The sequence below is a fragment of the Cyrtonyx montezumae genome, unplaced genomic scaffold, assembly GCF_038088225.1.
Source record: "Cyrtonyx montezumae isolate F1298 unplaced genomic scaffold, pur_monq_1.0 scaffold_44, whole genome shotgun sequence".
In the NCBI taxonomy this organism is placed as follows: domain Eukaryota; kingdom Metazoa; phylum Chordata; class Aves; order Galliformes; family Odontophoridae; genus Cyrtonyx; species Cyrtonyx montezumae.
This window is the reverse complement of record NW_027072050.1, coordinates 477,536-501,655: the sequence shown is the minus strand read 5'-3', so window position 1 is coordinate 501,655 and position 24,120 is coordinate 477,536. Positions and strand designations below refer to the sequence as shown.

At 59.9% G+C, this 24,120-nt stretch overlaps 4 protein-coding genes across 4 annotated transcripts; 3 read left to right on the top strand and 1 right to left on the bottom strand.

Annotated features, from left to right (window-relative positions):
* Positions 1-6,088: 6,088 nt before the first annotated feature.
* Positions 6,089-15,280, top strand: LOC136055567 (KN motif and ankyrin repeat domain-containing protein 3-like). Its single transcript, XM_065747370.1, has 11 exons — positions 6,089-6,177; positions 9,270-9,344; positions 9,625-11,436; positions 11,506-11,605; positions 11,712-11,939; positions 12,371-12,458; positions 12,668-12,887; positions 12,984-13,126; positions 13,371-13,571; positions 13,661-13,759; positions 14,003-15,280. Exons 2-11 carry the CDS (start codon positions 9,308-9,310, stop codon positions 14,057-14,059), a joined length of 2,985 nt encoding a protein of 994 aa, XP_065603442.1. The 5' UTR covers positions 6,089-6,177; positions 9,270-9,307; the 3' UTR covers positions 14,060-15,280.
* Positions 15,281-16,812: 1,532 nt separating this feature from the next.
* RPS28 (ribosomal protein S28) lies at positions 16,813-17,259 on the bottom strand. Its single transcript, XM_065747298.1, has 3 exons — positions 17,170-17,259; positions 17,043-17,090; positions 16,813-16,971 (listed from the first exon to the last, which is right to left on the bottom strand). Exons 1-3 carry the CDS (start codon positions 17,206-17,208, stop codon positions 16,849-16,851), a joined length of 210 nt encoding a protein of 69 aa, XP_065603370.1. The 5' UTR covers positions 17,209-17,259; the 3' UTR covers positions 16,813-16,848.
* A 136-nt stretch (positions 17,260-17,395) lies between these two features.
* On the top strand, positions 17,396-18,332 carry NDUFA7 (NADH:ubiquinone oxidoreductase subunit A7). Its single transcript, XM_065747408.1, has 4 exons — positions 17,396-17,478; positions 17,575-17,624; positions 17,775-17,924; positions 18,090-18,332. The coding sequence occupies exons 1-4, from the start codon at positions 17,428-17,430 to the stop codon at positions 18,184-18,186; spliced, it is 348 nt and encodes a 115-aa protein (XP_065603480.1). The 5' UTR covers positions 17,396-17,427; the 3' UTR covers positions 18,187-18,332.
* A 1,029-nt stretch (positions 18,333-19,361) lies between these two features.
* On the top strand, positions 19,362-23,475 carry CD320 (CD320 molecule). Its single transcript, XM_065747323.1, has 5 exons — positions 19,362-19,434; positions 19,541-19,855; positions 20,902-20,979; positions 21,869-22,017; positions 22,434-23,475. Exons 1-4 carry the CDS (start codon positions 19,362-19,364, stop codon positions 22,012-22,014), a joined length of 612 nt encoding a protein of 203 aa, XP_065603395.1. The 3' UTR covers positions 22,015-22,017; positions 22,434-23,475.
* The last annotated feature ends 645 nt before the right edge of the window (positions 23,476-24,120 follow it).

The following is a 24,120-nucleotide window of genomic DNA, read 5'->3' as shown; positions in this document are numbered from 1 at the left end:
TCAACCACAAACTCATCACCGACCCATTGCCAACCCATCACCCATCCCCAACCCACTGCCAGCCCATCACCATCCATTGTTACCCATGGCCAACACATCCCCCATCCCTAACTCATCCCCAGCCCACTGCTAACCCATCACCACCCGTACTCAATGGGGACCATGCCCGTCTCCTGGTGACACTGGGCCATGGCTGGATGCTGTTTGGTGGTGGAAGGACAGTGCGTGTGGCTGTAGTGCCAGGCAGCCTTTCCAGCCCCCAGCACACTCCATGCTCCCAGCCCACAGCCTGCAGTATGGAAGCCATACATTATTAACAACAGCAGCAGTACAACGGCCACGTGCACAGCCCTGTGCTCATCCTTGGGCTCATATTTATATTTCATGAGCACATCCCTCACAAGCACAGTTCTACAGAAAAAAAAAAAAGAGAAACTGTCAGCTCGGGTTCAGCTCTGCCCTCGCCTGCTTCCAGGCTGTCTGCTTGTCTGTTCTTGCCTCAACCCCTTCGTTAACCTGAATTAAAGCATCATTCAAACCGACAGCGCCTGGCTGCCTCGCAGCGAGGATGTTTGGGACGGTGAGCGGCCGAGGGATGTGCCAGGCACCCACAGTGTTTGTGCCCTGCGACCTTTGTCAGTGGTGTAAAGCAACCACCCGGTGCAGCATCAGCAGCTCATGCAGGCGCACAGTGTAAATGGAGACAGTCAATCATTTTCACACGTGGGGGAAAAAAAATCACGTTTTGATCGACTCCTGCCGCCCTTTTCCCACGGTTGGATTATCCCGTGCAGTTTCGGCGCTGCGTGCTCTCACTCGTTGGGCAAATAATCAATTTGGCTGCCACATGCACTGCTCATCGAGAGTTGTGCCTCCTCTCCAAGGTGTGAAAGGAAGCCGTGCGTAAAATTAGCTCAGCCCTTTGCTAAGTCAGATGGGAATCACTTCCAAAGCGATGCAACACGCATGGATTCCCAAAGAGCTCTGCAGAGGGAACTGATTCCTGCAGGGATGGGCAGCTCAGAGCAGGGGGCAGTGCTGTGCCCCCAGGGTTTAATGCCTGGGAGAGAAACATCCCTACATGCAGAGGAGACACAGCGGATGCCCCGAGCGGAGCTGCTCTCCTACAGCCCATGTTCCCTTCTGGTTCAAAGAAAAATCAACTTCTGGGGTGGGATTTGCCGTCACTTCAGGGATTTGGACATCAATTTCTAAGGGGGATTAAGAATCCCAATCCCTTAAGCAGCTTTGGCAGCCCCATCCCCAGCTCCCCTCACTGCAGACCCTCAGGCAGCCCCGCTCTGGTGGCTGTGACACCCCCTCAGCATCACCCACAGCTCTGCCCTCCCCAGAGCGATGGAGTTGAGGGTGATACTGAAAGCATCCTGGCCCCAGGAGCTCCGGCCACAAAGCATTTGGGGCTGGGGACAGAGCAATGGGGTGTTCCCCACCTGACACCACACCTATTTCCTTGCTTTTCAGCTGTTCTCTGGAACATTCGGGGGCTCCAGGTTGTTTTTCATCACCACATCCCCACTCTGTCCTCACCCCACTGGGAACACAGTGGGTTCATGTCCCCAAGGGCTTGGGGTTGTGGGGAGAGCCAGGGGCAGCCCCAAGCCTGCTGCTGGTTACAGTGTGTAACAGTGGGAGAAAGGACCCAGGAACCTCGTTAGCAACTCATCTTCATTAGTCACCATCTCCATGGTAATGGAGCTCAGCAAGCCAATAGGTTACGAGCCACCCCACTGCGCGTGGGGCGCCTGCGGAGCTCAGCAGCCCTCGGTTTGGGCACTTTGGGACTGTGAGGAGGAATGCTGAGCAGTGTGATCCCCATCCCAGGTTGTGCTGCTGGAAAATCCCACAGGAGCGCTGCGGCTTGGTGCTGCTCTCACATCCTCACGTGGGATGTGATCATGGTGCGTGGAAAGTGCCCGGGTCAGGGCACATCCAGGGGTCCCGAGGCTGCAGCAGCTGTACTGTCTCTCCTTGCCAGCCCAGGTCCTGTAGGGCTGCAGGTCAGCCTCAGGTCTGCACCCCGCAGCATGAATCCAATGCTCACGCTATGGCAGAGCTCACATTAACACAGCATGAAGTGCCTGCAGGCAGCTGCAACCAGGCAAAACCCCCTCTGCCCACGGGGAGGAAAAGGCAGTGGCTGGGATGGGTTTCCTCCGAAAATAAACCACAACCCAGACAGGCGAGCATTTGGAGAGTGTGCATTTCCCAGAGGCGCTCCTGGTGTGCAAAGGGCCCAGCACAGCACAGCTGTGCCATGCTGGGACCCTCTGGGGAGCACACCCTGACCTCTACTGCAGCACTGTGCTCCCTTCATCCAACGCTCCTTGCAGACAGATTCCTTTAGGTTTGGGAGAAACCTTCCCTGGTGGCACACAGGGAGAGGCACACACAGGAACACGACCTAAGGGCCCCTCTTCCCAGCTGGGCCCCTGGGAGGCACCACCATCCCACACCCTGCACCAGGACCTACATTAAAAGCTGACCCCAGTACTGGTCCCATACTCAGAACCAATCCCCAGTATCCATGTACCACTACCAATGCCCAACAACCCCAGCACCATCACAAATACCCTTTACCCAGTAACCAGGCACTCCACAGCAGTGCCCCTCAGAGCACCATTCCCAGTGCTTCCCAGTCCCATTCCCAGTGCTGACCCCCAGTTATGCTGCTCCTGCCATCTCCTTCCTCGCAGGCTCTTGTGCTGCTGCCTTTGCAGCTTTATGAATATTGTAGCAAAGCCACTCCTTTCATCTCTGCTCCCTTCCAGGGAGCCCCAAACCTTCTGTACATCCATTTCCACCTCGCTACGCCGCTTAATTATTTAAGCTCTCCTTCCCGAAAGCGGAACCCTTCCATTATCGCTCCTTCCTCTGTGGCTCACGTAGAATTTGGGGACTTGCAAATCAGCCTGGAGCTTCACAAACCCGACCTGCAGCGGCCTCTTCTCCGTCCTCCCCTCAGCAGCACAGCCATGCCATTTGCTGGAGCAGAATGCCCTCACTCGGTGCTTTCCTCTCCATCCCACCTCTCCATATGGGTCATTCTCTGCTTAACTGCACCACCGAGTGCCACCCTGTGCCCCGTGACCGTGTCCCAGCACAGGGTCCCCGCGCTCCCATCGATGCGTCACCGCCTGAATTAATCATCAGCCGTTTCTCTGCGCTGCTCTCCTCACTGAGAGCCATTTTTGCACATTAAAAATTAACGGTGCTGAATGATTGATGGCCGAGCAGAGCTCAGCCTGCTCCAGGATCTCTTTCCTAAATGGCTGTCACGCATCCCTGTCCCCAGACGTCCCCTGCAGAGCTCCAGGCACATCGGGTGGGGGTGGGGGCAAACTGTTACGGCAGCAGCCCCTCAAAATGAGCCTTATCTGTATGAAGTGCCACCCGTCCGCTGGAGAGGCTTCAGGTGGTGGAGTTTTCAGGGTTCATCTAGGGTGTGGAGGGATGCTCTGCCCTGCACAGCTGCTCGTTGTTTGCTGGTCCCATGTGTGCAGTGCAAAATGGGTGGTGTGGGGCAGTGTAGGAGCACTGGGAGATGCAATCTGGGATTTTTTGCCTTTCTCTCCCCCTTATCTGCACCTCTCCACGCTGCTCCATGACATACATGGGCGTTTGGGAGCACTGAGAGGATGCATAGATCAAGGTGGGGACAGAGAGCTTCTCTAGCTCATCCCTGTTGTCACCATCCCATCACCTGCACAGAGGGGCTGCCCCCACCCCCAGCAGGATCCAGCTGCCACCCACAGCCCCCCAGCACCCACACCCTGCACCTGTCCCGGGCTCCCATCCTGTGCACCCATTCCCAGCACCTACCACTGGTGCCCATCCTCATCTCAGCCCTTCCAGGGCCCATCCCAGGCTCCCATGCAACGCACTCTGTCCTTCACCACCTCGAGTGCCCACTCCCAGTGCCCACCCAAGGAACTCACTTCCAGCACCCATTCCTCCTGCACATCCGTAGCACCCATCCCAGACTCCCATGCAATGCACCCTCTCCTCTACCAACCCAACACCATGTCATCACCTTCAGCACAGGTCAACACAGCAAGCAGGGGGTCTGCATCACTCACCCCATGCACATACCCTTACCCTGCAGCACCCAAGCCATGCATGCTCCCCACATGCAGCTCCGCAGCACCCCCGTGCAGCACCCACCTCATGCAAACACCCCATGTGCTGCCCTGCAACACCCACCCCATGCATGCACCCTTAGCACCCCACACACCCCCATGCAGCACCCCACGCACTCACCCCACGGACACATCCCATGCATGCCCCCTAACGTACCCCCCTGCAGCACGCACTCCACGCACCCCTTGCAGCCCCCTCCCCACGCATCCATCCCCACGCAGCCCACGCACCATCCCGTCACGCCCCACCCCGTCTCCCCGCTCGGCCGCCGCTCTCCCCGGTTCTCCGCCGCCCCCTCCCGGCCGCTCCCGGAGCTCCGCTCGGAGCCGCGCCCGGAGGCCTCGGGGTCGGGGGGAGGCGGTGCGGGATCGGTGCTCTGTGTCCACGCGGGGGGGGGGGGGGAATGCGGTCCCGTAATGCGGATGAAGAACAGCCCACGGAGGGGAAGCGCTCGGAGAAGCATCGACGGCCCCACGGCCGTCAATGGCCGCGATTGTGCGCTGGGAACAGACGCGGCTTTGCTGCCGCCGTCAATGGGGGAACTGTGCGGCCCCGCCGAGGGCAGGGGAGGGTCCGGGAGAGCGCTGCTGGAAATGTCAAACGCGGGGGGGGGGGATGCTGAGAGCCCGAGGGCTGCGCCGGGGGAGGGGGGGGGTGGAAGCGGCCGGGAATAGTTCCCGGTGGAGGGGGGGATTGACGCTCGCTGGGTCCCCCATCTCGAGCGCGCGGCTGCGATCCTGCGGGGCCGTTCCGAGTTCGCGCTGTGTCCCTGCGCACCCTACACGGTCCCGCTGTGCGGGGCGACAGGAGATGAGTGCGTGAAGCTGAGCTGACACCGCCCGCTGGGGCTGCGGTGGGGACACCGGCGTCCCACCGCTGGGAGCGTGCCCTCCGTCCTTCTGCTCCATCCCCATCGCGTTGCCCGGGTCTGAGTGACCACTGCAGGGCTGGGTCAGGGACAGGGACGGGGACGGAGACAGGGGCAGAGGCAGGGGCAGGGGTAGGGGTAGGGGTAGGGGTAGGAGTGACCCCCTCGGATGCCGGAGGTCCTGAGAAGTGCTGCCTGGAGCACCCCCACCTTTGGGGCGCGTTTATGGCCGTGTAACGGCAGGCGGGGACCGGTTCCACCCCCCCGTTTCCCCCCCGGGGAGCCCTTTCCCCCCCCCAACCCCACGGTGCCGTTGGCTTCCGGCCAAAACAAACCTCTGCACGGCGAAGCTGCGCACCGTTCCCCCGGTGGGCCTGGGCTGGAAACGCGGCCACAAAAAAGCCGCCCGGCCTTCCCCACGGGCATCGCCCGAGATAACAGCCAGAGCCCGACGGGTGCCACCTGCAGCCGGCGACATCAGAGAGGGCGCCTGCGGTGGCGGTTGGGAGGGCACCCCGGGGACAGGAGGGCACACGGGGTGACACACGGCACAGGGACGTGGCAGGGGGTGATACGGGGATGGAGAGATCCTGCACGCGGTCCTGCCCCGGGCCAGCACCGGCAGCAGCCCTCGGCGGGTCACCGCGGGCTTGGGAGTACTGCTGCTGTAGGGATGGGGAAACTGAGGCATGGCCGCGAGTATCGGCACAGGCAGGGCTGGCAGGGAGCACACGGGTGGGTTCGCGAGGCAGGGCGCCCTGTGGGACGCTCTTCTGCCTTAAAAACGTGCTTCGGCGTTTCCTACGAACAGAAAACCCGGTGGGTGGCAGAACTTTTTGCCCCGACGGCCGCACCCGGGAACTCATATCCAGGACGGGGGACCGCAGCGCTCCCGGCTCAGAAATCCACCATTTTTGGCCACGATCGCCCTTTCCAACAGTGCCGCTCTTCCCGCGAGCCGCGTTACGGAAGAGCGCTGGAAAAACACCCGAGGCTTCGGGATGGATCGCGCTGGGAGGGAAAGGGCTCCCGCCCGCCCCCGCCCCGCCCCGGCCCCGCTGCCGTCCCGCCCCGCCGGGCTCCGACCTACAGCCGCCGGGCCCCGAGCGGTCCCGCGTAGGGCTGCAGCCCCGGCCCGGCCCGGACCCGAGGTGAGGGCCGCGGGAGCGGCGGGCGGGGGGGGCTGCGCTCGGGCTGCGGGATGGGACCGCCGCTCGGGGCCCGCGGAGGGGCCGCGTCGGAGCTGCCGGGACCGCGGAGGGGTGGGGCGGCCCCGAGCATCGCGGGCGGGCGGGACGCGGAGCGGGGGCTGCGTTCCGTCGGGCCGGTCTGATGGGGTGGGGAAAGGGGGATCCCAGGGGGGTGTTGGGCTGCGGGTGCTGCGCGGCTCCGCGGGGACACGCGGGGCACCCCATGGTGCAGGGGACCCTGAGAAGTGGGGTGCTACGGGGCAGGTTATGGGGATACGGAGGTGTTTGGGGAACCTCATGGTGGCGGGGACCCACAGAAGTGTGATACACCATGGTGCTGGAGAGCTGGGGGTGCTGTGGGGCTCTCTATGGTGCCAGGGACCCACAGAAGTGGGGTCCTGAGGGGCTCCCTATGGTGATGGGGATCTAGGGGTGCTGCGGGGCACCCAATTGTGTTGGGGATCCACAAAAGTAGGGTGCTACATGATGCTCGATGGTGATGGGGACCTGGAGAGCTGGGGGTGCTGTGGAGCATCCTGGGGTGCTGGGGGTCTTTGGAAGACCCCGTGGTGGTGGGGACCTGGGGGTGCAGTGGGACCCCCACGCTGCTGCAGCCACGTGGGGTGTGGTGGAACTCATAGTGCTCTCAGATGGAGAGGGCTCAGCCCTCAGGGAACCCACAGCTGTTCCCGGGCACCCAGCACATGTTCAGCCCCCCCAGCTGCAGGACGGCCCCCCGCTGCTCATCACCCCCACACGTTGGCACCAGCCCCAAGGGAACTGGGAGCTGTTGGTGGGACGTGTGGGGTGTGCTGTGGGTGCAGGACCAGCGCTGCGGCCGAGTGGGTGGAGGGAACAGTGCATTGGCATGGGGTTGTCCCCTTTCTTTGGGGGAGGGGTGGTGAGCATCCAGCCCCGGCCATACCCAGCCCACAGACGTGTCCCCACAATGGCTCCATGCGAGGATCCGAAATCACAGCAGGGTGCTGGCAGCTCCGGCCCTCCTGCAGCGGAGGAAGCTGTCTGTGCTCAGTGCTTTCCCTTTAACTTGGGGCTTTGGGGCTTATCACTGCGCGCAGCTTCGAGGGAAACGTGCCTGCGGAGATAAATCAAGCTGCAGTGGCCAGGGCTGCTCTGGACTCTGTTCTTCTCACATTCCTCATGACCTCAGTGTTTGGCTCGGAGGAAGGTTGTGGAGCGCTCTCAGTGTGTCCAGCCACAGCCATTGCCCCACTGCAGCCCCACGGATGGCACGGCCACGCCAGGCCCAGCCCTGCTCAGCCTCTGCCTGGAGAAATGCCAGGGCCAGAAGCAATGCTTCAGCATCACTGGGGTTCGTGTGGGGTCCTCCTGCCCGTTGGGGCGGTGCCTCGAGTGGAGCACTGGGGAGTGGGGGCTGCACAGTGGGGTGTGGACACAGCCGGCATCGCCCACCCCGCACCCCACACCCCAGACCCAGACCCCACCTGCAGCAACAAAGCCACCGCCGCGGTGCTCCCGCCGGGACACGGAGAGCGGCCGCTCTTTGAAGCGGTGCGGCAGTGCTGGCGGCCGCGGGGACACGGGGACAAGGCTGGCTTTGTGCAGCCGAGCCCGGCAGGTGACGGCGGAGACTTAACCCTCTCGCCGCTACAGCGTGCCACCTCCGAGCACCTCCGCTTCTCGTCCTCAGACCCGAGCTGGTGCTCTCCTGTCCTCTGGCACAGGTGGGTGCAGCTGCCAGTGCCGGAGGGCACACGCGGGGTCAGCAGCGTTGGGCAGCGCTGAGGAAGGGCACTACACCCCGAGCTGTGCTGGAAGCGTCGTGTTGCTCGGCTCTTCTGGGGCCGGAGCGGGGCTGGAGCGGGGCCAGGGCTGCTCCTGGCGTGGCCCCAGCCAGGACAATTCCCGGTCGCGCGGCGGAAGGGAGCGCCGGGGCCGTGCGGCCGTTCCTGTTGCTCTCCCTCTTCCTCCTGCTGGATTCACAGCGGTGCTTGGGGGAAGTTTATCCTGGCCTCAACGCTGCTTAATGACTGCGGGGAGGAAACCAACCACTTCCCCAGCTCAGCGAGGACGGGATGCGCTTCGGCTTGGGGGCTTGGGGCTCCGCTCTGTGCAGCTTCCGTGGGGCTGGGGGGGGAATGAAGTGCCCGGAGCGTGGCCCCACAGCTGTGGGGATGGATGCAAGCAGCCCCTGAGCCCTGGGGACATCGCTGAGGGCCAAGAGCTGCCTGTGATGGGTCGGGAAAACTGGGAATGGGCCCTTCCCAGCACAGGGATCGCTGTGGCGCAGCCGTTTCCCACTCAGCAGCACTGTTCCCACTGCCCTGATCCCAGATGCTGCGGCAGGTTGGGGCTGAGCAGTGGCAGCCATCAGCTCCATCTGCTGTGAGCTCACCCCTGGACTGCAGCCCATGCTGCCATTTCCCTTCCTTTGCTTCTTGTTGGGTTTACAGGAACAGCCCGGCCCCTTTTTTGTGCCTTTTTCCTGCAGGGAAGGGAAACACTAATTCTTGTTGCTCCTTATGCTGAGTGCCAGGCTCGTGGGCGGGCGGGCATCCCGCTGGCTCCCACCCAGCCTGCGCGTGCCTGGCTCCTGGGAAAGCCAGGCTCCCATTTCATCCCCCCCCCGCTGCGCCTTCTCCTGTGGTTTCATCGGGGAAAGCAGCCAGGTTCCTCCTGGGGGCACCGAGCAGCCCCTGGTGGGGTGGGAGCTGCTGGTGGTTGTGTGGCCTTGCAAGGCGTCAGTTTGCATGGTCCGGGGCAGATTTCTTGCAGCCTGAAGGCTCAGTGCCCTGCTCCTTCTCCCCGCTCTGACTCATGGCTTTTTGCACCCTTGGAGCTGGCAGCACGGCCAGCCCAGGCTGCAAAGCATTCCTTAAATGTACAAACAATCCCTGGGAGCAGCTCCAGCCCTCAGGCACCAGGAGGGACCCAGGCAGCATTGGGGCATGGCTGCGGGGATATGGCCTGGCTTTGGGGCTGGGGTTCCCTGGCCCGGGGAGGGGTGTGGGGCTGGTGGGGTCGTGCTGAATCGGAGCGTTCCGCAGCGTAGGGCCCTGCTGTTGTTTCAGGTTGATGGTCCCCTGCTCAGTGGCATCGCAGGGAGAAGATGGCTCAGCCCGCACACCTGAACCAGAACCTGCCAGGTAAAGGGACCCAAGCTGTGTGTGGGGACTGAGGGAAGGGGTGGGGGGCACCACCGGGCACAGGGGGAGCGGCAGGGTTGAGCTGACCCATCCTGATGGGTTTTCTCATCCCAGCAAGGAGATCAAAGCAGAGCGGGGCCCTGCAGCACCAGATGGCAACATGGGTGCCGGGGAGGGGCCATCCACCACGTCTCCTCCAGCAGCATCCCAGCACAGCGCAGCAGAAAAGCCCTCCTACCTCCATCAGGCCGCTGCCTGAGCATCTCTGCTTGCCTTGCAGATCTCGGCGGCCCGTTCTTGTACAGGGACCAGGATGATGGCGAGAAGAGCTCATACTCAGTGGAAACCCCCTATGGCTTCCTCTTGGACCTGGATTTCCTGAAATACGTCGATGACATTGAAAGCGGCCAAACGCTCAAAAAAGTGCCTCTGCCACGAAGGGCGAAAGGGACACGGCCACAGCCCGGAGCGCTGCGCAGCCCCAGCAGCCACGCCAGCGGCTGGACCTCCACCGAGTCCCTGGCCTCCACGCTCAGCGAGGATGGGAGGAGCGCGGTGCTGCTGTCCCCACACGGCCGGGCGGTCCCCGAGCCCCCCAGCAAGCAAACCTCGCTCCCCACATCCCCGCCGCCAGCAGTGCGGCTGCTCCCTCCTCCTGCCCGCAAGTGCCTGGCTCGAAACCCGCAGGTGGAGAAGACCTTGCTGGAGACGAGCAGGAGGCTGGAGCAGGAGCAGAGCCGCTCGCAGCCGGGCGCCCCGAGCCAGGCGCACCCATGGGTGCCTGCGGGGTCCGAGGGTCAGCCGGGCTCAGTGCGGATGAGCCCCGGCAGCTCAGGGCGCAGCACACCGGCTGCAGGGCTCGGAGCTGCCCCACTGCAGCACGTGCGGGAGCAGATGGCCGCAGCCCTGCGGCAGCTGCGGGAGCTGGAGGAGCAGGTGAAGAGCATCCCGCTGCTGGAGATGCAGATCTGTGAGCTGCAGCGGGAGAAGGCGAAGCTGATGGAGAAGCTGTCGGCGGAGCCCAGCAAGGCGTCATTGGAGCACTCCGACGGGAGCGAGGAGCAGCCCCAGGCGGAGCTGGAGGGCGAAGTGGAGCCGGCAAAGGGACGAGCGAGCAAGATCGTGGAGCTGAGGAAGCTGACGGAGAAGCTGGCCGTGCCGGAGCGGGGTGGCCGCAGCGTGCCGGGCAAGGCCGTGGCTGCCAGGCCCAGGGCTGCGGAGAGGCCGTGCCGCTCTGTGGCAGTGGGAGAGGAGCGGGCCATGAGCGATGCCGTCTTCTACTACCGCTCAGAGCAGGCGGACGGCAATGTGCCAGACAGGCGGGAGCGCCGGGACGTGGCCGTGTGGGTGCTGGAGTCCTCGCTGGGCCTGGCCCCCGAGGCAGAGCAAGAGCTGGAGCTGCTGCAGCAGACGGTGGGGCACCAGAAGGACGTGATCGCCCTGATGGAGGGGCACCTGCGGGAGGCCACGCGTGAGCTGGAGGAGCTGCGCATGGAGGTGTGTGCCCGCCAGCCCCGCGGCCACGCAGACAAGGAGGTGACAGCCAGGCCGCAGGTGGCCGAGGCGCTGGTGGAGGCGGTGGTGCCCACGCAGAGCCGGGCAGCTGGAGAGCCCGTGGAGACGGCGGACGCGGCCGTGGGGTGCTCCCCGCAGACCGCCTGCGTTGGGGTCGGCTGCCGGCCCCTCGGGCAGGACGTGGCTGTCGGGCCCGATGCGGCCATGGGCCGTGAAGACAAAGGCAGCCAGGCCGACGTGGGCCCCGCTGATGCAGGCCCCATTGGTACAGGACCCGCCAGCATGGGCCCCACCGGTGAAGGTGCTGCTGATACGGGAACTGCCGACCCACCTCCCACCAACGTGGGCTCCACTGATCCAGGCCCCACCGTCCCAGCCTGCGAGCAGGAGTCCGGTGTGTGTGATGCCGGATGCCAGCAGCCCCCCCCCAGCAGTCCCGCTGCCCCGGCACTGCAGTGTGCAGCAGTGCTGGAAGCAGTGGGGGCTGCCCCGCATCCCGCAGCCCTCTCGCCTGAGATGGAGGATGGAGGCCAGGAGCTGGCACAGGACGGCAGAGCGGCCCCCAGCCCTGCGGCCAGTGAGTCGGGGTGGGGGCTTGGGGCGTCCCCCCAACTTGCCGGGCCCTGATTCCATCTCTGTGCTGCAGGAGCGCTGAAGTCCATCATGAAGAAGCGGGACGGACCTCCCCGGAGCGAGGCTGAGGGCAGCAAGAAGAGCCTTCAGTTTGTGGGCGTGCTGAACGGGGAGTACGTGCCCAGGGTCCCCACCGTGCTGGGGGCCACCCCCTCCCCCCACTAGCGGGCACTGGTGGGACCCAGTGGGTGCAACCACTGAGCCCCTCCCTCTGCACAGGTACGAGAGCACATCCAGCGAGGAGGAGGATGAGGAGGAGGAAGGAGACAGCTCCTCTGAGAAGGCTTCAGCTGACAGCTCTGACACTGAGGAGCTGGGGGACACCGACACCTCAGAGGAGGAAGAAGAGGATGCTCCGGATGGGGATGGACAGAGCAAGCTGAGCAGGGAGCAGGAGGGTGAGGGGGCCAGCATGGCCCCCCCGGAGCTCCCCGAGGTGAAGGAGAAGTAAGTGCTGCGCCTGCATCACACTGCAGTCCTGCTGATGGGAAAAACACACTTGCCTCCTGCAGAAAGCATTGGGCAGGAAAAGTAGTTCCAGCGTCACTGGTCTGCTAAGGCAGCCCTGAGAACGAGGCTGCAGCTGTCTCTTTTCTACAGGAGAGATGGAAAAAAAAAAAAAGGCATTTTGTAACAAAGGGAAAAATTCGGCCTAAAAATGGGCAGGTCCGTGATTGAGCATGTCCGTATAAGGCTGCGTTTGGCAGGCTGGACCCCTCCAGGGGCATGGACAGAGAGCTGGGAGGAGGGCTCCAGCATTGGGGACATTGTCTGGGGGGGGATGCAAGGAACTGGGGAAAGGAATCAGGAGCCACTCAGGGCTGGGGGGGCCAGGGGCTCCATGTCCTTGGTGCCATAGCCACCTTTGTGCCCCCCAGGTTCGAGCTGAGCCCCAGGATGCGGGAGGCCTGCCTCATCGTCAAGACCCACCTGGGCCTCCCCACAGCCACCAAGAGCAAGGAGGCGGTGAGTTGGGGGCTGCAGGTGGGATGGGCACTGCTGGGCTGGCCCTCCCCAAAGATGGGCCAGCAATGTCCACATTAGCACTTTTCTCCCCAAAGCACGGCCCAGATATCCCAAAATCCCACGCGGAACTGGGGCTGCCCTGCACGGTGCTGGGTTGTGGGGTCCTGCCCCCACGCCATGCAGAGCTCAGCCCCGCTCGCTGCCTGCAGCTCGCCAGCAGCAGCCTGGTCCTGCAGGAGTGGTTCCGTCTGTCCAGCCAGAAGTCATCTATCCCTGACACAGTTGCCAACCACCTCCTGGCCTTTGCTGAGCTCTCTCCAGCCCTCCTGGCCCACGTGGTCAACCTGGCCGATGGGAATGGCAACACAGCCCTGCACTACAGCGTCTCCCACTCCAACTTCCACATCGTGCAGCTGCTGCTGGACACAGGTGGGTGCCCCTGGATCTGCACGGCCCCAGAAACATCCCACTGCTGGGATGCCCCGGGAGCAGCACCCCAAACCTCTCCTCTGCCCTTCCCCACAGGAGTGTGCAACGTGGACCACCAGAACAAAGCTGGCTACACAGCCCTCATGCTGGCTGCTCTGGCAGCCGTGGAGCAGGAAGATGACATGAATGTGGTCAGGAGGCTCTTCAGCATGGGCAACGTCAACGCCAAGGCCAGCCAGGTTAGTGTGGGGTGGGGGCCACTACATCCTGACCCCCTACAAGCGGCTCCTGGTGCTGTGCTCACCTCCTGAGCCCTGACCCTGAGGGGCCAGTACATGGGGAGGGCATCATATCAGGAGCTCCTTCCCCCCAGCATCAAGCAAGGAGGTGCTCAGAGCCCACGTGGGCACTGGGGACAGCAGTGGGGTGACTGGGTGGCCCAGCTGGAGTAGGACCATCCTGGCAGCATCCCTCGTGTCACAGGCCGGCCAGACAGCCCTGATGTTGGCTGTCAGCCACGGACGGCAGGAGATGGTGGAAGCCCTGCTGGCCTGCGGGGCCGATGTGAACCTGCAGGATGAGGAGGGCTCAACTGCACTCATGTGCGCCTGCGAGCACGGCCGCGTGGAGACCGTGAAGCTGCTGCTGGCTCAGCCCACCTGCGACGTCTCCATTGTGGACAGCGTAAGGCATCGCTGCCAGGACCTGAGCACACTCACCCACCCCCAGACCCAGACCCAAACCTCTCCCAACTGCTCTCCCGTCCTCCTTAGGATGGCAACAACGCTGTCACCATCGCGCTGGAGGCAGGACACAGCAACATCGCAGTGCTCCTGTATGCCCACCTCAATGGGGCAAAGGCACAGCCACAGGTGAGTGCTGCAGCCCCCACACCCCTTGCAAGGGGCACAGAAGTGGCACTGCACCGCAGGGCTGCCTGGTGGGAGGGGAACAGGGCTGTGACACAAACAAGAGCAGCTGATGGCCCCCAAGGATGGCACTGCGGAGGCAACAGCAGCATCCTACAGGCGCCAGAGGCTCAGTGGTGGCAGGCCTGGCTGGCCCCAGCCAGGAGCCACAGGAGGTGACATTTAGTCTCTACTCCCTCTCTGCAGCAGGGGACATCGACAGCGGGCGCCAAGAGCCCCGGGAGCCCCAAGAAGCCGAATTAGAATGACCTTTGGATCTGGCTGTGTGCCAGCTGGCCACCATCAGAGCTGGGCTGTCACTTGTGTCCCCTCTCCTGCTGCTCCTCCGTGTGCTGAATCGCTCCCTTGAGGCTGCGGATGTTTCCCATCTCCTGCTAACAGAGTAGGCACTGTCCCTGGGCCTCAGTGCAGGAAGTGTCCCTCTGCAGCCACAGGAGCACTGCAGGGCCAGCCAGGGGGAGCAGGGCTGTGGGAGGGCGAGCAGCAGTGGGAGAGGGGACACGAAGCAGCTGACTCATGGCCACAGGAGTATTTCCAGACTGAAATATGTGCTCGGCTTTTCTGGCATTTCCTTTCCCAACGGAAACCTGGCTCTTCTCTGATACACGCACATAAAAGAAAAGAAGATAAATATTGCTTAGTATATATATATAAAAAAAAATTGAACATCAAATCATGCAATGATTTGATTTGCTCAATGGGAGCCAAAGCTTCTGGGTGCTCAGGGCTGCAGCCAAGCTGACTGAAGAGAGATGAGAGCCACAGCTGCATTTAGGGACTCAGAGTGCCAAGCCTGTGCCAGGAGCCACAGCAAGATGAAAGTCACCCTGCCAGCAATCCCCATTTTGAAAGTCCCACAGCCACCATCCGTCCGGGGGCTCTCAGTGCCTTCACAAGTCTGCTTGCCCTCCCCAAGGGGAGGAGTGCAGTAGAGCAGCAAGAAGAGCTCAGAGACAACCTAGGGCCTGCGGAGCTGAACACGTACGTAGGAACACGTGTCTGTGCAAGTGTGTGTGCACCAGGAAGGGTGGGAACAGACAAGGTAAGGATGAGGACTGGGAGCAAACAAAACAAGGCTTTTGCATGTGAAGCAGGCCCTGCTCTTTCACTAAGGTAAGCGATGCTGCAGCCCCCACTGCCACCCCTTGGCTCCTTTTCCTCCACTGCCACACCTGAGTCCTGGTCTGAGCCATCACCCCAGCTGGGAAATGCTCCCAGGAGAGCTGCTCTGGGCAGCACACTGCTGTCCTCACCCCATTTCAGCTTTGCACTGAAGTTATTATATGATGCTTACAGCCACTCTAGTACACTGCTCTGTATGTATTCCATACTCACTGCTTTTGTTTCACACACATGTTTACTGACATTTTTATATTGATGTTTATTTTTAAGACAATTAAGACAAATAAAATGTAAAGTTATTTTGAGATATGACAGCGACCATCAGCACTCTCCAGCCTCTTTTGTCAGGGAACAGCTCTGACCCTGAGCACTTTAACCCCACAGGCTCATGAAGTGGTTAAATCCATCTCTGATGCTTTTTGATTTCCAGCTGCTGTTCCAGAGCAAAAAACCTGAAGCTTGGATTCAGATCCTGTGAGGTGGTGGCTTCTGCTCCCTGTCACCTCAGTGCTGACACTATGTGAGGTCCTTACAGGGCAGAAGGGTAGAGTGACCACACAGACAACTGGGAAGGGCTACAGCTGCTCCGAGCCACTCCGCTCACCACACATGCACATCCACATGCTCACAGCTGATGCCCTGTGTCACTCAGCATCACAGCTGGCAGCCCTGCACCACTGCCTGTCCAGAGCATACCACATTCCTCCATCACTGCCAAAGCTATGCTGGGAATGAAAAGCAGCCAGATAAGAGAACTCCACAACAGGCTTCTTGCACTGAGAGCTACCCCCAGAGATCTCTGCTGGGTCACAAGAACCAAGGGAAGGCAGGCTCACCCTCTGATCTGAAATTAAAGGGACATGAAAGGGGAATCAGATAAAGCAACAGCACATGCACATACCTGACAGTCCTAAGTTCAGCCATGTGAACATTCAGTTCTGTAAGTGCTCTCCTCAGCTTTTGGAAGCTCAAACTTTGCTCCCTGTCACTGAAGTGCCTTAACGAGGTCCAGGTCATTGAAGGAAGACAAAGGCTGACACAGACAGAGCACTGCACAACAGAGTCCACAGTTATCAGCCACAGATCTAACTCAGTTAAAAAGCATCACAGTCACCACTCCACCTGGCAGAATACACCAGTCTGTCACAGAGACAGTGCTTAAAAACAACTCCTGAACTATGACAGTTTTAAGACTCTGTCCCACCTCTACCTTTATTTAGTAGCATAAAATAAGAACTAAAATAATAAAGTTGTCAACTTCTGCTTCTACCGTGAGCTCAGCCAGACGCCTTTACAGACATCTTGAAGAGAGCTGAACACTTGCTCTTGTGGGTGACTGACTGCCAGGAAAGCCAGCAGGGAGCTGTATTTATAGCAGCACCAATGATACTGCGCACTGCGAGCAGAAAGGCTGAGGCAGCAGGCAGTTACTTCACAGGCATGCAACTTGACTTTCAAATTGTAACAAAACCCTATGGAAAGACAGCAAGCATAGCAGTACCTCCTCCTGGTTACACAGTTAGCAGAAGGGTCAGAAACAAGGCTGCCATAACCAAAACAAAGTTAGTTTTGTTATAAGTGACACGTTAACAAAAACACAAGGACAGAACATCAAGATGAAGGCATTCAGGGTATGCAGTTATAGGAGCATATTTTTGTCCTACCAAACCCAAAACCAAAGGCTTCCACAGGTAAAATAATGCCTCAAAGCTAACACACTCAACGAGCGAGTCCCAGGCAGAAAGACTACTGGAAAAAGCCTTTATTGAGTGAACTCAAACGCCACGCTCGTCCCCATCCTCGCAGCACACCGGGCTGGCCTGCAGGCCGCTGCACAGCCACGCAGCGGTGCTCCAGCAGCGGGCATCAGCAGCAGCACGGTGCAGGCCGGGCCGGGCAGCCCGCAGCGCTCAGCGCAGCCGCCGGGCCTCGCGTTCCGACTCGAGCAGGGTGAGGACGTCGCCCTCGCGTACCGGCCCCTTCACGTTGCGGATGATGGAGCGGCTCGTGTCGTCCATGAATTCCACGCGCACCTGCGACGAATCCACGCGCGGCGTCAGGGCGGCCCGGCAGCACCACGGCCCAACCGAGCGGCCCCGCTCACCTGCGTGCACTGCCCCTGGGAGCCGGTCCGGCCCAGCACTTTGGTCACCTGCGGGCACAGAGCGGCACGTCAGTTCCCGGACACCCCCCCCTTCCCCCACGCCCCGTGGGCGGCCCCGCGGCCTCACCCTGGCCAACTTGATGGGCTGCACGCGACTCGTGTCCATGGCGGCTCTGAGTGCGGGAAAAGGGCGGGGCCCCTCTGCGCTGCCTTATATATCGCCAAATCTCGCGAGATCCAGCAAACCCCGCGAGCTCCCACTGCGCCGTACGTACCTCTAAGTCTCGCGAGACCTAAAAAAATGAGCTCTCACGCAGCATCCCCAAGTCTCGCGAGACCTCGGAGTGCGCCGCCCCGCCCCTCGCTGCCCTTCACAACAGCCAAGATGGCGACGGCCACCCGCCTCATCCAGCGGCTCCGTAACTTCCTAGCGGGGGTGAGGGCCGGCGCTGCACGCCCTGCTGCTGCTGCCGAGCTCCGGCGGCCGCCGTGAGGTAGCGTCCCCCTGAGACTCTGTCGCCTTACCTTGCAGCGGGACCTCCAGGCCAAGCTGGCGCTGCGCTACACGGAGATCTCCAAGAGGTACCGCGCGGCCCCGGCGCCGTTCCTCGGCCGCTGGGGGACCCCCCCACTGCTGCTGCCCGGTTCCGCCTTTTAACCCAGCGGTGCTGACATTGGGTGCTGAGGCTCTCTGGTAGCAGCCCCTGTGCTGAAGCTCTCAAACCTTCGCAGGACGCAGCCGCCGCCCCGGCTCCCGGTGGGCCCCAGCCACAAGCTCGCTGACAATTACTACTGCACCCGGGACGGCCGCCGGGAGGCAGCCCCGCCTATCGTGGTCGTCTCGGGGCTGAAAACTATCGCTGCGGGCGCTCAGAGCGGCGGGTAGGTGGGAGCACCTCTGCCCGGTGCGGGTGTGAGCCTCGTGTGGTTTGCATCAAAGCAGAGCTCTTCTAACAGGCAGTGCTGGCGGCTTTCACAGGTTAAAAGAACTCTGAGCCGATTCTTTTTGTTGTTCTGTGTTACACTCTTTTCTTTTTTCTACCCCAGCTTGAGCACTGCAGTAGCAATAGCTGACAAAAAGCCAGTGACACCAGGGCCAACACTGAAGAAGTGGGAAATCTCAAAAGACCAGCCCTATTTGTAAGAAGTGAGCAAGACAAGGCTGGATACACAGATCTCAGTTCATTAAAAAGCTGTGCACTAATGGTAAGCCTGCAGTGGGTTTAGCTACAAAGATGCTGTACAGAACGTATTTGCACGCACAACTAATAAATATATTTAAAATTGTGATTATTCTGTTTTTTTTCTGTTCGGTTTGAATTGCTGAAATTATTGTTTAATGCTGCTTTATTTGTGAAGTTACATCAAGAGAGTAATCAGATGATGTACAAATTTGAGCTTGGGCTTGGCCCATTTATGAGCTGTTTGTGATATAAACTCCTGCAAGAGGAGACCCAGAAGCACAGCTGGGATGTCCCTAACAGACAGGCAGAGCTGAACAAAACACTGTTATAGTTCTGGTAAAAGAGACATCTGTTAACCTATGGCACTGCTTAGCTCTCAGCAGCCTTAGAGTCCTGTCTGATGAGCTTAGCATCCATCAGTTTATTCTGCTATTATACCTATGAAGCCGTGGTTTACTAGAAATGGTTGATGCAGATTTGCTCTGGAGCACCTTGAGATATTTGGCATGGTTTCACAGAATCATAGAATTGCTCAGGTTGGAGAAGACCTTCAGGATCGTCGAGTGTAACTGCAATCTCGAAGAAAGCCAGCTGCTTACCATCCCTTCCCATGACAACTGTTAAGGGCAGAACTTAGTGGTAGAGGCCCCTCCAGGCTCACCCTGCCTGCACCACATCCCTGGTCCTGCGCAGCAGCCCCGTGCTCCTCCAGGGTGCGCACCCAGTGGTGAATACTGGGGCTGATGCTGTTTAATATCTCAGTCGATGACACTGACAATGAGATCGAGCACGCCCTCAGCGCGTTTGGGGCTGATACCAAGCCACGCGGTGTGGCTGACACACCTGAGGGACACGGTGCCGCCCACACAGGTTGAGCAGTGAGCCCGGGAGGACCTCACGAAGGTCAGCAGATCGCCGCCTCCCGTCCGCAGCGACGGCCAAGGTCAGGCGGGGCGGGGCGGCAGCCGCGCGGTGACGCACCCGGAGAGGGCGGGGCCTGCGTGGGGGCGGGGCCTCCTGAAGGCCGCGCTCCAGCTCGAGGCCGCCCCATTGGCCGAAGGGCGGAGCGGCGCGCATGCGCCCTGCTCGCGCGCGGCCCGCTATATAGGCGCGCGGCGGCGTGCGCGTGCCCGGCATGGCGCGGCTGCTGGCGGTGCTCGTGCTGCTGCGCGCGGCCCGGCCGCTGCCCACCCCCACCCCCGGCAACAGTGAGTGTGGGCGCCCCGCGGGCCCCGCCGTTCTCTCTCCCCATTGGGTTCCCGCGCACGCCCTTCGCTCTCGTTGGCCGGCGCCGCCCGCGGCTCTCCCGCTCTCATTGGCTCGCGGGCACCCCGGGCGCGGGCAGCGGGGTTCCCGCGGGGTTCCCCGCCGCGCTCAGCTCCGCCCCGCCCCGCCCCGCAGGTTCCCCGCAGCGATGTCCGCCCGAGCAGTTCCACTGTTCGGAGCCGTACGATCTCCAAACCGACTGTTACCCGCTGGAGTGGCTCTGCGACGGTCACCCTGACTGCAGCGACGGATGGGACGAGAGGGGCTGCGGCACGAGCGGGAGCACCGCGGCGCCCACCGCCTGCGGCACGGACACGGCCAGGCCCTCTGCCGGGGCTGGCGGCGGTCTCCTGGGGGGGACGGGTGAGAGCTCCGGGGTGCTCGGCTGGAGGCGGCCGAGGGCGATCCGATCGGTACCTGCGGTGCGGGGTCGGGAGGAGGGGTGGGTCGGGCACTGAGTGCACCGGGGGGGTTCTGTGCTGCGGTTTAGAGCTGCCCGGAGCGGCGGGGCTGTCTCCTCTGGGGATGCCCGCATCCCACAGGATGCTTTGCGTGCTCCTACTACAGGGAACTGCCGTGGGAGGGTTGGACTGGGGCACCTCTAGCGTTCCCTTCCCACCGCCTGTCATAAAGCCCAGGGTGAGGCAAAGCAATCTTGTAATGCTATAAAGAAAAGAGCTGGAGCTGGCTAACAGGCCCGGAGCCTTCCTCTCGTGCAGCTTTCAGTCCTTCTGAAGCAGCCTCATCCATCGCACCTCACCCTGGGCTGTACTCATGGATCCGAGCAGAGGAAATGCTGTGCAGCCCCACCTCTGCTTCCTTCTGCACGGCGTTCAGGCGCTGCAGGGCTTCCTCAGGATGTGCTTTGAAGTGCCTGCTTCCCCTGCACGCTGCCCGCAGCCCTGCTCCTTGGGCTCTGTGCTCCCTCTGCTCGGGGTGAGCTGTTCTGTGGCTGTGCCTGGAGCTCCTCACTGCTCAGGTGGTAACCACAACGCTGAGGAACGTTCCTAAGTGCTGGAGCACGTGGGGTTTTACTGCTGAGTAGTTCTCATGGTCCCCAATGTGCTTTCTGCTTTAACCTTCTTCCCAAGCACTTCTTGCACGCAGTTTGGATGCAGCCACTTTGCTTCAGGATCCACTTTTAACACGCTTTCCTGCTCGGTTGATGTATTTCTTGGCTTTGTCTCCTCCTGCCACAACAGTCCTCCCTGTCTGAGAGGGGTGAGGAAGTTTCCAAGCTCTCACTGATGGCGTGGGCTAACTGTAGTAACAGCAGATAAGGCTTTGCTTCAGCTGAGTGCCTTGCTGGCACTCCTGAGGGGGACTGGGAACCTGCTTGGGTTTGGTCTAAAGGCTGCTCTGCACGGTGGCTGGGAAGCCTGGTGGACTTCTTGCATTTTCCATCACAGAGGCTTCAGCTGTCCCTGCTCCCGGGCGCTCTCTGCCATCCAGGAATCAAGGCCGCATGTGGATGCTGATCGTTGCAGGTACGTGAGACTCAAAAGCACAAATTTGGATGAGTTCGCCCATTGCGAGAGGTACCTACATGAGCAGTGTGATGAGGGGCTGGGTCTCTGCCTCCTCTGTCTCAGTTGGAGGAAAGAGCTGATGCTGCCCTTCCACGCAGGCACAAATGCAAGTCAAGTCCCACCTCGGGTGCAAACCACTCGTATGTCTGCAAACACTCTTTTTTGCATTAAATAAAAATTACTGTGACTCAGTGTGTACCCACCACACAAATATTACTGGACCAGAGACTATGCTGGAGCTGAGAGTGGTGGTCTGGATTTTCCTTCCCATCTCCCCCTTCCCCAATCCAATCCCTTTTTCCTCTTCCCTGATATCGTTTCTCTCCCTTTTCAAGCTATATTAGAACGTAACACAAGGCATATCATCACACCTTATCCCCAGTAGTATATGATATGTAACTCTGCATTTTGTGCTAGGTGTCATAGCAGAGTGTGTATATATATAAATCAACATTTAACTTCTCGTTGGGCAGTGTTTCACCTTAATTAGTTGGAGGGAATTTCAGAGCCCCAATGGTCCTGATCCGATTGGGTCATGATGGCTGTGGCTGAATCCTGGTGAAGCTGATTCCAGGCTGGTTTTCAGTAGCTATGTTCTGTGGGCTTGGAGGCTTAGGGGAGGCCATGCACTATGGCTTGGTCATTCCTGGGTGTGGGTGGAGTGTCCCTTCCCTTTGGAAAGGTGTCCTGCTCCATGCAGTCTGCCTCTAACACTTCTTTGCTCTTTGTCCGTTCCTCTTCAGGCTGCTGATCTCTGTTGACTAATGCTATCAAGCAGCAGAGCCTGGTGCAGATATCCAGGCCAGGTGCTGTGAGTGGTTCTCTGCTTATGCGCTTTTCTCTTTAGTGCTCCTGAGCTGCCTGGTGGCTGCGGGTGGTATTGCTGCATGGGGCAAGTCCAAAGCAAAAAGCAGGTCTGACATCTTCAGACTCAAATATGCATCCAGGGAGCAGTTGGTGCCTGACAGGAGCCAGGCAGACTTACTCTCCTGAGAGGTAAGTTCTTCACCCCCCCCATGTGCCGTGTGTGTGAGGGAGCAATGCTTCTTGCCCTGTGTTTCTAGCACTAGACCTTTTCCCTGAGTAGCTTTTCCCTGTTCTCCTGCTGCTGCTCAGCCACACACCTGGGGTTTCAGTTTGCCCTGAAGCAGCAGAGCTCTCCCCTTTCTTCCTTGCTACCAGACATGGGAGCTCTTGTTTGACTGTAGGTATCACTGCACATCCTACACTGAGAAGGCACTGGCTTTCAGTGTCACGTGTCCTGCCTTTGCTGCCAAGGGCGCTGAGCACTCATGCTAAACACCGCTGTTCTGGTGCAGGTTGATTTCCTGGGCTTCTTAGAAGGTGAAGTAGAACCATATTTCATAGCAAAAGGACTGTCAGCAACCATGTGCTCTTCTTTCCTGTAACAGGGATCTTTCACTGTGAGGTGGTGAGATGGGACTAGAGTGCTCTCCCTCCTGCTCACTGCAGAAACTGACTGAATTTGGACATAAGCTCTCAAATCTGGTTTGCTGTTACACTAGAATGCTCCCATTGGAAATGAGTCCTAGGTCATGGAACTGTGGCGCTAGAAATAGGACAGGACCTTCCCTGGTGCTGTGAAATCACCCCTCATTGATGTGCCTTCATTGTTTTTGCTTACAAGGATTGTTAATGCTGCTTCTCATCACTGTGGCCTCCAACCTAAAGGTTTAATTCTCCATGAAGTTATAGGTGCAGTGCCAGGTGCTGCTCTGTCACCCCTGTCAGCAGGAGCTTGCTGAACCCACGCTCATCAGTTGTGCACTCCTTGAGCCTCCTTTTGCTGAAGGTTTTGAGTGCTTGTTGTCTCTTGCTTTCAGCTTGAGATAACGAGCTCCTTAGGTCAGATGCCGTTAGCTCTGCGTTGTTAGCTCTGCTTTGTAGTTGTTTCTGCACGGCTCAGTGCTGTGTGCTTTGTGGAACTGACAGTGTTGGAGTTGTGCTGTGACCTGGCAGCAGCTCAGCACCACACAGCCCTTCCTTCCCAGCAGGATGGGGGAGAGAACTGTAAAAAATCATGAAGTGGATTGAGATAGAAGCTATCTAATATGTGAGAAAAGGGGAATAATTGTAATAATATATATTATTTACAAAACAAGTGATGCACAGTGCAATTGCTGTCTACCTGCTGACCGATGCCCAGCTGAAGCACCGCGTGTTGGCAGTGTTCCCTTTTTCCCCCGAAGCCAAAACATTGCATCGTACACCAAGAGCATCCATCCTGTCCCAGCTGAAAGCAGGGCAGCAGATTACTGACCAGTGCCTCTAATTCAGCGCTGACCTCTGTTCCCTGTGCTCCTTGCCAAGTGCTGAGGACACAAAGCTGCTCTGTGCTGGCAGGCAGAGCAAACGCTGCCCATCAGCCTCAGGGTGGGAGCATTCAGCTCTCATGCAGTGTGTAAGTGTGCAGCTGTAACCCACGGGATCAGTTCTTTGGAGTGCTGGTATTTGTAGCACCAAGAGGTTTTATGCATGACCTTGCCTCTGTTTCCATAGGGACAAGTAGAGGGTAGCTGCTGGGGAATGATATGGATGAATAAAGAATGTGAGACTGTAATGACTTCTGAGTCCACCTCTTTTTTGCGTTTCTTTTGTTGTTTTTCTTTTTTCTGTCCTTGGGTTTATGCAGATGTGCAAAATCTGCATGGGCAGAGAGGGACAGCAGGAGCTGAGGGACTCCAGTACACTGTGGCTGCACTGGGGAAAATAAAACATGGGGAGTGGGGTGAGTGGAGCAGGCGGGTGGGAGGTGTGCAGAGGGCACTTGCACTGAGGTGCTGCAGCTGAATTGATGACAAATGGAGCTCTTAGCCTGATAGTGAGGTGGAGGAAAAAACCTGAGCTTATTCCTTCAGAGGAGGGATGCCCAGTGGAGCAGGGGGTGCAGCAGCAGTCCTGACAGGAGAGGACTGAGCTTGGCTGCTGTTGCCGGTGGTGTCAGGGCCATATGGCAGAGGTCAGCTGTCAGCAGCCTGTCCCAGATCATCCTCTTAGCTTGAGCTGCTGAGCCAAGCCGTGCGGTCCTGCTCCACTGGGCTGAGCTTGCTCTGCAGTTGGCAGTGAGGTTGGAACGTG